This window comes from Scyliorhinus torazame, chromosome 16, assembly GCF_047496885.1.
Source record: "Scyliorhinus torazame isolate Kashiwa2021f chromosome 16, sScyTor2.1, whole genome shotgun sequence".
NCBI lineage: Eukaryota > Metazoa > Chordata > Chondrichthyes > Carcharhiniformes > Scyliorhinidae > Scyliorhinus > Scyliorhinus torazame.
In genome coordinates, this window is record NC_092722.1 from 31,777,444 (window position 1) to 31,789,679 (window position 12,236).

General features: G+C 49.0%; 1 protein-coding gene across 6 annotated transcripts in view; it reads left to right on the forward strand.

Moving 5' to 3' along the window:
- The window catches only part of LOC140392662 (pleckstrin homology domain-containing family G member 5-like), a 337,052-nt gene that overhangs the window by 321,092 nt on the left and 3,724 nt on the right, over positions 1 to 12,236 (forward strand). For 4 of the 6 annotated variants that reach the window (XM_072478154.1, XM_072478159.1, XM_072478156.1 and 1 more), the window contains 5 exons: positions 1,689 to 1,808; positions 8,451 to 8,583; positions 9,314 to 9,429; positions 9,977 to 10,125; positions 10,912 to 11,994. In XM_072478154.1, the coding sequence (XP_072334255.1) occupies positions 1,689 to 1,808; positions 8,451 to 8,583; positions 9,314 to 9,429; positions 9,977 to 10,125; positions 10,912 to 11,983 (1,590 nt within the window). In that variant the 3' untranslated portion in view covers positions 11,984 to 11,994. The remainder of the gene's footprint in view (positions 1 to 1,688; positions 1,809 to 8,450; positions 8,584 to 9,313; positions 9,430 to 9,976; positions 10,126 to 10,911; positions 11,995 to 12,236) is intronic. The other 2 variants (XM_072478158.1, XM_072478155.1) reach the window with 2 other exon arrangements.

The window sequence follows — 12,236 nt, forward strand, 5'->3', positions numbered from 1 at the left end:
TTTCTCTTTCACCGTGGTGCAGAGGAAGAAGGGGAAAACATTTCACAATTTGGTGCATCACTGCGAAAACTGCAAGCATTGCGAATTTGGTCAGACTTTGGATGATACACTTCACGACCGATTAGTTTGTGGCCTCAGGAATGAAACCGTCCAAAGGAAATTCCCGTACCAGCCTCCCCGAACAGGCGCAGGAATGTGGCGACTAGGGGCTTTTCACAGTAACTTCATTTGAAGCCTACTTGTGACAATAAGCGATTTTCATTTCATTTCATTTTTCAAATTGTTGACTGCATGTGCATTAACACTAATATCTGCTATAGAAATCACAAGGTTCCATGTAGTCTGCTGCGAGCGATGTTTCGCTGATTGGAGTTCGAGCTAAAGTCCATAAGATAGAGTCTGTGAGAAGCAGATCCACCAGGAACCTACGATGTAATCGCTGCAACCAAGTGCGACATATGGCTGGAAATTGTTGGAACAAGGAGAACAAATGCAAAAATTGTAGTAAAGTTGGTCACATTGCTAAGGCATGTTAGTCACGCTAATGTTAATCAGCACAAAAGAAGTGTACCAAGAAACATAATGCAAAGTCTACACGGCGAGTTCACAAGTTAAGTGATCCACCAGAAGACCAAATACAAAGTGTCAAGTCAGCTTCAGGAATTTAAGCTCAGCATTCTCGCAGTACAAGGAGACCAGCAATGATGGGAACACTAGTAAGATGGAAGTGGACACGGGCGCTGCAGTATCACTTATACCTTAATCGAAATACTGTCAGAAATTGAAGTATCTGCCAGTACAACCATCTGATGTGGTCTTGAGGACATAAACTGAGGCGGCTGTGCCACTGAAGGACTTCATCAAGGTGACCTCTTGCACCATGTTACGTGTGCCACCTCTGATTCCTTTGTTTGCAACTACAACAAAGAATATAACATCCATCATTTACATAAATTACTTATGATGTGGAGATGCCAGTGTTGGACTAGGGTGAGCACAGTAAGAAGTCTTACAACACCAGGTTAAAGTCCAACAGATTTGTTTCAAATCACTAGCTTTTGGAGCACTGCGCCTTCCTCAGATTCACCTGATTCAGGTGAATCTGAGGAAGGCGCAGTGCTCCGAAAGCTAATGATTTGAAACAAACCTGTTGGACTTTAACCTGGTGTTGTAAGACTTCTTACTATAAATGACTTAGGAATTGGAAGTACAATGTCAAAATGTGTGAATTATGCTAAATTGGGAGATATAGTTAATACTGAGGGAGGTATAGTTAATACTGAGGAAGCGTGTACTAGCACACAAGGCACTGTTAATAAACCTGCAATGGGTTTGTAGTTGGCAAATTAATTTCAATATAGTTAAGTGTGAGGAAGTGCTCTTTGGTAGGAGGATTAAGGACGCCAAATACTGCCCATCTAAATGGGGACAAGCAGATGGGTCAAGGGGCATAGGTGCACAAATCATTTTATTACCCATTAACGCGCATGTGAGAATATTATTAAAATTGCAGGAAAACCTAGAGGCCCTTGTAAGTAAAAGGAATAAGCTGCCCAGACGCCCAGTTGTTAATGGGTACAAACTACAAGTTCTGATGCTCCTCTGGACAGTAGACACAAATTGCCCACAGTCTGTGCGGGTAATGGGCAGAAGCTGCCAGGTTCTGACAGCTCCTTTTGTCGCATTAGGTTTTGAAGGAGTTCTGCCACTTGGACTTGACAGCTCCGATGCTCGGTACCTCACCCGATGACACACGGCAACTGCTGCTTGAGGGAAGCCTGAGAATGAAAGAAGGAAAAGATAGCAAGGTGAGCCAATGGGCAAGAAAGACTGAGGGGGCAAAAGTGCCCGTGAGACTTGGTGAGGGCATGAACAAGAGGCTGGGTGACAGAACGTCCATTGATTTGTTTCCCCTCCATTGGCCTCCAGGTATTCATCGCCTGGACGCTGAAACTTTGCGTTCTCTCAGTCTTCAGTGCTTAGGTGTTGAGAATCTCTGAAACATTTATCAATGTTTTGGTTTCTGGGTTTCTCGATGTCCAGCCTCTCAGTCTCTGGGTTTCTCAGTGTCCAGTTTCTCAGTCTCTGGGTTTCTCAGTGTCCAATCTCTCAGTCTCTGGGTTTCTCAGTGTCCAGTTTCTCAGTCTCTGGGTTTCTCAGTGTTCAGTTTCTCAGTCTCTGAGTTACTCAGTGTCCAGTTTCTCAGTCTCTGGGTTTCTCAGTGTCCAGTTTCTCAGTCTCTGAGTTACTCAGTGTCCAGTTTCTCAGTCTCTGAGTTACTCAGTGTCCAGTTTCTCAGTCTCTGGGTTTCTCAGTGTTCAGTTTCTCAGTCTCTGAGTTACTCAGTGTCCAGTTTCTCAGTCTCTGGGTTTCTCAGTGTCCAGTTTCTCAGTCTCTGAGTTACTCAGTGTCCAGTTTCTCAGTCTCTGAGTTACTCAGTGTCCAGTTTCTCAGTCTCTGGGTTTCTCAGTGTCCAGTTTCTCAGTCTCTGAGTTACTCAGTGTCCAGTTTCTCAGTCTCTGGGTTTCTCAGTGTCCAGTTTCTCAGTCTCTGGGTTTCTCAGTGTCCAGTTTCTCAGTCTCTGAGTTACTCAGTGTCCAGTTTCTCAGTCTCTGAGTTACTCAGTGTCCAGTTTCTCAGTCTCTGGGTTTCTCAGTGCCAGTTTCTCAGTCTCTGGGTTTCTCAGTGTCCAGTCCCTCAGTCTCTGGGTTTCTCAGTGTCCAGTTTCTCAGTCTCTGAGTTACTCAGTGTCCAGTTTCTCAGTCTCTGGGTTTCTCAGTGTCCAGTTTCTCAGTCTCTGAGTTACTCAGTGTCCAGTTTCTCAGTCTCTGAGTTACTCAGTGTCCAGTTTCTCAGTCTCTGGGTTTCTCAGAGTCCAGTATCTCAGTCTCTGAGTTACTCAGTGTCCAGTTTCTCAGTCTCTGGGTTTCTCAGTGTCCAGTCTCTCAGTCTCTGGGTTTCTCAGTGTCCAGTCTCTCAGTCTCTGGATTTCTCAGTGCCCAGTCTCTCAGTCTCTGGGTTTCTCGGTGTCCAGTTTCTCAGTCTCTGGGTTTCTCAGTGTCCAGTTTCTCAGTCTCTGGGTTTCTCAATGTCCAGTCTCTCAGTCTCTGGGTTTCTCAGTGTCCAGTCTCTGGGTTTCTCGGTGTCCAGTCTCTCAGCCTCTGGGTTTCTCGGTGTCCAGTCCCTCAGTCTCTGGGTTTCTCAGTGTCCAGTCTCTCAGTCTCTGGGTTTCTCAGTGTCCAGTCTCTCAGTCTCTGGGTTTCTCGGTGTCCAGTCCCTCAGTCTCTGGGTTTCTCAGTGTCCAGTCTCTGGTTTCTCAGTGTCCAGTCCCTCAGTCTCTGGGTTTCTCAGTGTCCAGTCTCTCAGTCTCTGAGTTTCTCAGTGTCCAGTTTCTCAGTCTCTGGGTTTCTCAGTGTCCAGTCTCTCAGTCCCTGGATTCTCAGTGTCCAGTCTCTCAGTCTCTGGGTTTCTTGGTGTCCAGTCCCTCAGACTCTGGGTTTCTCGGTGTCCAGTCCCTCAGTCTCTGGGTTTCTCGGTGTCCAGTCTCTCAGTCTCTTGGTTTCTCAGTGTCCAGTCTCTCAGTCCCTGGGTTTCTCAGTGCCAGTCTCTCAGTCTCTGAGTTTCTCGGTGTCCAGTCTCTGGGTTTCTCGGTGTCCAGTCCCTCAGTCTCTGGGTTTCTCAGTGTCCAGTCTCTGGGTTTCTCGGTGTCCAGTCTCTCAGCCTCTGGGTTTCTCGGTGTCCAGTCCCTCAGTCTCTGGGTTTCTCAGTGTCCAGTCTCTCAGTCTCTGGGTTTCTCAGTGTCCAGTCTCTCAGTCTCTGGGTTTCTCGGTGTCCAGTCCCTCAGTCTCTGGGTTTCTCAGTGTCCAGTCTCTCAGTCTCTGGGTTTCTCGGTGTCCAGTCCCTCAGTCTCTGGGTTTCTCAGTGTCCAGTCTCTGGTTTCTCAGTGTCCAGTCCCTCAGTCTCTGGGTTTCTCAGTGTCCAGTCTCTCAGTCTCTGAGTTTCTCAGTGTCCAGTTTCTCAGTCTCTGGGTTTCTCAGTGTCCAGTCTCTCAGTCCCTGGATTCTCAGTGTCCAGTCTCTCAGTCTCTGGGTTTCTTGGTGTCCAGTCCCTCAGTCTCTGGGTTTCTCGGTGTCCAGTCCCTCAGTCTCTGGGTTTCTCGGTGTCCAGTCTCTCAGTCTCTTGGTTTCTCAGTGTCCAGTCTCTCAGTCCCTGGGTTTCTCAGTGTCCAGTCTCTCAGTCTCTGAGTTTCTCAGTGTCCAGTCTCTCAGTCTCTGGGTTTCTCAGTGCCAGTCTCTCAGTCTCTGAGTTTCCCAGTGACCAATCTCTCAGTCTCTGAGTTTCTCAGTGCGAAATCACTCAGTCTCTGAGTTTCTCAGTGCCAAATCTCTCAGTCTCTGGGTTTCTCAGTGCCAGTCTCTCAGTCTCTGAGTTTCCCAGTGTCCAATCTCTCAGTCTCTGAGTTTCTCAGTGCCAAATCTCTCAGTCTCTGAGTTTCTCAGTGCCAAACCTCTCAGTATCTGGGTTTCTTGGTGCCCTGTCTCAGTCTCTGGATTCTCAGTGTCCAGTCTCTCAGTCTCTGGTTTCTCAGTGTCCAGTCTCTGAGTTTCCCAGTGACCAATCTCTCAGTCTCTGAGTTTCTCAGTGCCAAATCTCTCAGTCTCTGAGTTTCTCAGTGCCAAACCTCTCAGTATCTGGGTTTCTTGGTGCCCTGTCTCAGTCTCTGGATTCTCAGTGTCCAGTCTCTCAGTCTCTGGATTCTCAGTGTCCAGTCTCTCAGTCTCTGGATTTCTCAGTGTCCAGTCTCTCAGTCTCTGGGTTTCTCAGTGTCCAGTCTCTCAGTCTCTGGATTTCTCAGTGCCCAGTCTCTCAGTCTCTGGGTTTCTCAGTGCCCAGTCTCTCAGTCTCTGGGTTTCTCAGAGTGCAGTCTCTGGGCTCTCGGTTTCCAATCTCTCAGTCTCTGGGTTTCTCGGTGTCCAGACTCTCAGTCTCTGAGTTTCTCAGTGTCCAATCTCTCAGTCTCTGGGTTACTCGGTGCCCTGTCTCAGTCTCTGGATTCTCAGTGTCCAGTCTCTCAGTCTCTGGATTTCTCAGTGCCAGTCTCTCAGTCTCTGGGTTTCTCGGTGACCAGTCTCTCAGTCTCTGAGTTTCTCAGTGTCCAGACTTTGGGTTCTCGGTGTCCAGTCTTTCAGTCTCTAGGTTTCTCAGTGTCCAATCTCTCAGTCTCTGGGTTTCTCAGTGCCAGTCTCTCAGTCTCTGAGTTTCCCAGTGTCCAATCTCTCAGTCTTTGGGTTTCTCAGTGCCAAATCTCTCAGTCTCTGGGTTTCTCAGTGTCCAGACTCTCAGTCTCTGAGTTTCCCAGTGTCCAATCTCTCAGTCTCTGAGTTTCTCAGTGTCCAATCTTTCAGTCTCTGGGTTTCTCGGTGCCCTGTCTCAGTCTCTGGATTCTCAGTGTCCAGTCTCTCAGTCTCCGAGTTTCTGAGTGTCCAGCCTCTCAGTCTCTGAGTTTCCCAGTGCCAAATCTCTCAGTCTCTGGGTTTCTCGGTGCCCTGTCTCAGTCTCTGAGTTTCTCAGTGTCCAGTCTCTCAGTCTCTGGGTTTCTCAGTGTCCAGTGTCTCAGTCTCTGGGTTTCTCAGTGTCCAGTCTCTCAGTCTCTGAGTTTCTCAGTGCCAAATCTCTCAGTCTCTGGGTTTCTCGGTGCCCTGTCTCAGTCTCTGAGTTTCTCAGTGTCCAGTCTCTCAGTCTCTGAGTTTCTCAGTGTCCAGTCTCTCAGTCTCTGGGTTTCTCAGTGCCAGTCTCTCAGTCCCTGGGTTTCTCAGTGTCCGGTACCTCAGTCTCTGAGTTTCTCAGTGTCCAGTCTCTCAGTCCCTGGGTTTCTCAGTGTCCAGTCCCTCAGTCTCTGGGTTTCTCAGTGCCAGTCTCTCAGTCTCTGAGTTTCTCAGTGCCAAATCTCTCAGTCCCTGGGTTTCTCAGTGTCCAGTCCCTCAGTCTCTGGGTTTCTCAGTGCCAGTCTCTCTGTCTCTGGGTTTCTCAGTGCCAGTCTCTCAGTCCCTGGGTTTCTCAGTGCCAGTCTCTCAGTCTCTGGGTTTCTCAGTGCCAGTCTCTCAGTCTCTGAGTTTCCCAGTGACCAATCTCTCAGTCTCTGAGTTTCTCAGTGCCAAATCTCTCAGTCTCTGAGTTTCTCAGTGCCAAACCTCTCAGTCTCTGGGTTTCTCGTTGCCCTGTCTCAGTCTCTGGATTCTCAGTGTCTAGTCTCTCAGTCTCTGGGTTTCCCAGTGCCAGTCTCTCAGTCTCCGAGTCTCCCAGTGTCCAATCTCTCAGTCTCTGAGTTTCTCAATGCCAAATCCCTCAGTCTCTGGGTTTCTCGGTGCCCTGTCTCAGTCTCTGGATTCTCAGTGTCCAGTCTCTCAGTCTCTGGGTTCCTCAGTGCCAGTCTCTCAGTCTCTGAGTTTCTCAGTGCCAAATCTCTCAGTCTCTGGGTTCCTCAGTGCCAGTCTCTCAGTCTCTGGGTTTCTCAGTGCCAGTCTCTCAGTCTCCGAGTCTCCCAGTGTCCAATCTCTCAGTCTCTGAGTTTCTCAGTGCCAAATCTCTCAGTCTATGGGTTTCTCGGTGCCCTGTCTCAGTCTCTGGATTCTCATTGTCCAGTCTCTCAGTCTCTGGGTTCCTCAGTGCCAGTCTCTCAGTCTCTGGGTTTCTCAGTGCCAGTCTCTCAGTCTCCGAGTCTCCCAGTGTCCAATCTCTCAGTCTCTGAGTCTCCCAGTGTCCAATCTCTCAGTCTCTGGGGTTCTCGGTGCCCTGTCTCAGTCTCTGGATTCTCAGTGTCCAGTCTCTCAGTCCCTGGGTTCCTCAGTGCCAGTCTCTCAGTCTCTGGGTTTCTCAGTGCCAGTCTCTCAGTCTCTGAGTCTCCCAGTGTCCAATCTCTCAGTCTCTGAGTTTCTCAGTGCCAAATCTCTCAGTCTCTGGGTTTCTCGGTGCCCTGTCTCAGTCTCTGGATTCTCAGTGTCCAGTCTCTCAGTCTCTGGGTTTCTCATTGTCCAGTCTCTCAGTCCCTGGGTTTCTCAGTGTCAGTCTCTCAGTCTCTGAGTTTCTTAGTGTCCAGACTTTGGGTTCTCAGTGGCCAGTCTCTCAGTCTCTGGGTTTCTCAGTGCCAGTCTCTCAGTCTCTGAGTTTCTCAGTGCCAAATCGCTCAGTCTCTGGGTTTCTCAGTGCCAGTCTCTCAGTCTCCGAGTCTCCCAGTGTCCAATCTCTCAGTCTCTGGGTTTCTCGGTGCCCTGTCTCAGTCTCTGGATTCTCAGTGTCCAGTCTCTCAGTCCCTGGGTTTCTCAGTGTCCAGTCTCTCAGCCTCTGAGTTTCTCAGTGCCAGTCTCTCAGTCTCTGAGTTTCTTAGTGTCCAGACTTTGGGTTCTCGGTGTCCAGTCTTTCAGTCTCTAGGTTTCCCGGTGCCCTGTCTCAGTCTCCTAATTCTCAGTGTCCAGTCTCTCAGTCCCTGGATTCTCAGTGTCCAGTCTTTCAGTCTCTTGGTTTCTCTGTCTCCAGTTTCTCAATCTCTGGGTTTCTTAGTGTCCAGTCTCTCAGTTCCTGGGTTTCTCAGTGTCCAGGCTCTCCGTCTCTGAGTTTCTCAGTGTCCAATCTCTCCGTCTCTGAGTTTCTCAGTGTCCAATCTCTCAGTCTCTGGGTTTCTCGGTGCCCTGTCTCAGTCTCTGGATTCTCAGTGTCCAGTCTCTCAGTCTCTGGATTTCTCAGTGCCCAGTCTCTCAGTCCCTGGGTTTCTCGGTGTCCAGTCTCACTGTCTCTGTGTTACTCAGTGTCCAGTCTCTCAGTCTCTGTGTTACTCAGTGTCCAGTCTCTCAGTCTCTGAGTTTCTCAGTGTCCAGTCTCTCAGCCTCGGAGTTTCCCGGTCTCCAGTCCCTCAGTCTCTGGGTTTCTCAGTGTCCAATCTCTCAGTCTCTGAGTTTCTCCGTGTCCAGTCTCTCAGTCTCTGGGTTTCTCGATGTCCAGTCTCTCAGTCTCTGGGTTTCTCAGTGTCCAGTCTCTCAGTCTCTGGGTTTCTCGGTGTCCAGTCTCTCAGTCTCTGAGTTTCTCAGTGTCCAGTCTCTCAGTCTCTGGGTTTCTCAGTGTCCAGTCTCTCAGTCTCTGGGTTTCTCGATGTCCAGTCTCTCAGTCTCTGGGTTTCTCGGTGTCCAGTCTCTCAGTCCCCGGGTTTCTCAATGTCCAGTCTCTCAGTCTCTGGGCTTTCGGTGTCCAGTCTCAGTTTCTGGTTTCTCGGTGTCCAGTCTCAGTTTCTGGTTTCTCAGTGTCCAGTCTCAGTTTCTGGTTTCTAGGTGTTTTGTTTCTCAGTCTTTGGGTTTCTCGGTGTCGAATCTTCTTGCTGTTTTGGTCCTTTCGTAGCTGAAATCTCTGCATTATGTGGCGGGATTATTCCCTGCGGTTATCCCAACCCCTTTCTTTTACAGATGGACGTTTACTGTTTCCTCTTCACTGATATTTTCCTCATCACCAAGCCGGTGAAGAAGATGGAGAAGACCAAAGTAATTCGGCAACCATTGCTCGTGGAGAAAATCATCTGCAGGGAGCTGAGAGATCCCGGTGAGTTTCATCAAAACTAAACAGATTAGAGTATTCCATCACACTCCTTACTTGTACCTTGTAGGTGCGAGAAAGGCTTTGAGAAGTCAAGGGTGAGCCACTCACCGTGGAATACCCAATGTCTGACCTGCTCTTGCATCCACAGTCTCTATGTGGCTGATGAAATTTCCAGTCAATGGTGACTCCGGGATGTTGATGGCGGGAGATTCAACAATGTTAATGCCCATTAAATGTCAAAAGGGGTGGCTGTATTCTCTCTTGTTGGAGATAGTCATTGCTTGGCACTTGTGTAGTATGAATGTTACATGCCACTTATCAACCTAATCCTGAATATTGTCCAGGTCTAGTTCCATGTGGCAGACTGTTTCGGTATCTACATCAACAGCATCCAACCCAATTTCTGACCTTATGATGCAATGTGACTCTGTATGTGTGTTTGTGTGTGTGCATGCGTGTGTCTTTCTGTGTGTGTGTATCTGTATGTGTGTGTATGCATTTGCACGGGTGCATGTGTTTGTGTGCGTGCGTGTATAACTATAGGAGTCTGTGTTTGTGTGTATGCATACATGTGTCTTTGTGTGTGTGTATGTGTGTGCACACATGCATGTGTTTGTGTGTGTGCGTGTGTATCTATGTGTGTGTTTGTGTGTGTGCATATGTTTCTGTATGTGTGTGTGCATGCGTGTGTTTTGTATGTATCATATTTAACAACATCTCTGTCCATTTCTAGGTGTCTTCCTGCTGATTTATCTGAATGAGTTTCACAATGCAGTTGGTGCCTTCACCTTTCAAGCCAATGTGACGGGGCAGTCCAAAGCATGGATTGAGGCGATATTCAACGCTCAGGTAATGGGAAGGACCTCTAACTGCAGAGGGGATGCTTTACAATTTCTGGGCATACACTGACCCTGTGGGTCACAAGGACACTCAGCTGAGTGGACACTCAAACTGGCCAATTGCATACACATTGATGAACTGTGTATTAACATGTCAAGCAAAGGGCATGGAGTCACTTCACAGAATTACCTTTGACATCCTCCTCTCTGGGTGTCAAATGTTTACAACACTGAAGAATTCCAAACTCTAGTGTATGCGGCATCAGGAATCTCTTTTTCTGCCGGCAGTGCAACCCTGCCTGGGGTTTCCCAGCTGCGTGGGGTGGCTCCAATGGGAAATCCCATTGACAGGCAGTGGGAAGTGGGAATCCCGCTGCCTGTGAATGGGGCGTCACCAAGAAACATGCGGCTGGGGGACCGGAGAATCTCCTCCTATGTCTCTGACCAATAAATGGTCTAACCAGTGACCACATCCCGGAAATGGATGTTTAAAAATCCGCTGACCATTCCATTGAAAACGTACGGATCTAACAAATACATTTAACTTCCTAATCTAGACCCTGCTGGAGAGATTACGGAGCCAGGAATCTGTGCAGAAACGGTGTAGGCTTCCCGATGAAGAGGATGTGGAGAGTGAGACCTCTGCAACACAGTCACCATCTCTGTTACACAAATACACTGATGACACACTTGAATCACAGCAAAGGTGAGTTTGTAAGATCTCATTCCCTGCACTTCCTGCCTTTGGGCCGTGCCTGAGACAAATTCACCTTTGGTGGAGCTAAACCCTCCGCATGTGCCTGACCCTTGTCTGATGGACAAGTTACTGTCACGCTCAGGCATAGATGGAGGTCATTTACATCATCTCTCTGCCCTCTCACATCACCCACCTGTTTCTAGAATGATCACAGAACTTGACATACCCTTCATATCTACATCTCTCTCTGTTACAACTCCTGGTCTCGGTACTGAAGTTGTCTTTTCCCCAGTTTTAGCCCTTTAGACTGACAACAGAAGAAATTAGAACTTTTTAAATTTGAAATGAATGAAAATTGCTTATTGTCACAAGTAGGCTTCAAATGAAGTTACTGTGAAAAGCCCCTAGTTGCCACATTCCGGCGCCTGTTCGGGGAGGCTGGTACGGGAATTGAACCGTGCTGCTGGCCTTCCTTGGTCTGCTTTCAAAGCCAGCGATTTAGCCCTGTGCTAAACCAGCCCCAGACAGTAAATCCAGGGTCCCAGCACAGGATATATTGGTTTCCTGCTTTCTTTCTCAGTCTCTCTCTTTATGAATTTATTTCTGTTTCTTCCTGTCTGTTTTGCTTTGCCTGTTGCTCTTTCGCTATCTCTCTTATCTCCCCGTCGCCCTTTTTCCACAAGCCTCGCTCTATTCCCATTCCTCTCTCTCTATCTCTCTCTTTCTTTTGGCATGTCTGTCCCTCTTTCCCTGCCTCTCCCTTGTTTCATTAATCTCTTTGTCTGTTTCTTGCAGTCAGTCAGAAAGTGTGACAGACAGAGTTCCTGTTGTGATGATCGATGTGAATGAAGATCTCTCCTCACCTGACACTGAGAGAGCTGCTTCTCAGTCCGATGACACCTCGCTCCACAGCACAGAATCCTCCAGCACCCCAACCCAGGAGCTGTTTGATCATGGGGTGACCTCTTCAAGCCTCTTGATACCAAGTACCAACGGTCAGGTGCTGGAGAGTGATGACTGCCACTTGGCCTCTGTTGACAGCGCGTATGGCACCTTGTCTCCAAGCTCAGTACACGCGTTTGAAGAGCAACAACGGGAATCAGCTGATGAAGATGGAGAGCTGACTCCCCGCCAGCAACCGGCATCGCCGCAGATTTGCCGACAGAGTCCGGTCCAGTTCCTGTATTGCAAGTCCAATATCTTCAAATCAAAATCAGAGACCAATCTTGCCAAACACGTTTCCTCATCTTCAGAACCGTGCATTTTGAGTCGGCCGTCACTGAGTAAGAGCCTGACTGAACTTTGTGTGCTCACAGAAAAAAGAAAAGTCCAACTGAAAGCCTCCGATGAGGAACTATCAAACACGACTACTGTCCCTCCTCTGCACTCTCACACGATCACCAAGGTGATGGACGTTCTCAAACGGGCAGAGGCGCGACAGATGAGAACAACTTTAAGCCCTAGCTCTCAAGGGAGGATGGGGAGGGCTATGGACACTGCGGGTATAAGCAGCAGAGACAGCAAGCTGTCGGAGGTTGAGGAGTTGAACTTTGGGAAACAGCATGCTTACCCTGTAGATGGACCAAGCTTGGAGCCTGGCTCACAGCCCTGTACATTATCATGCTCTAATATAGAGAGTGAGCTGAACTTTCTGTGTGTTACAGACGAGCTCACGGCCCCTCGTGGTCAGGAGGAGGAGACCAAGTCACAGCTGAGGGGCAACAGTACCTCTGAACATCCCAAACGGACAATGTCAGACCCTCAACCTGGGCAGCACCGCAAACTGACCCTGGCAGAACTGTATAGAATGCGAACCAGCCTGCTCCTAAACTCCACATTGACTGCATCGTACGTCACTATAACTTGAGGGGATGAGAGGTGAAAGGTTGCTGGGGGTGGGGGGGGGGGGGGGGGGGGGGGGGGGGAGAGGTGGGGGTGAAGGTTGTCAGACGGGAGAAGTGAGTTGGGTGCGGGATCTGAGGGAGGGGACTGAGAATGGGGTAAAGGGAGCAGCAGGTGTGGGGATGGAGTGGATGTTGCTGAAACTTTTAATCCTCTGGCCATTCATTGTCTCCCATTTCACAGATCCTGCCTGCTCCCCAATTCCAGATGAGGAGACC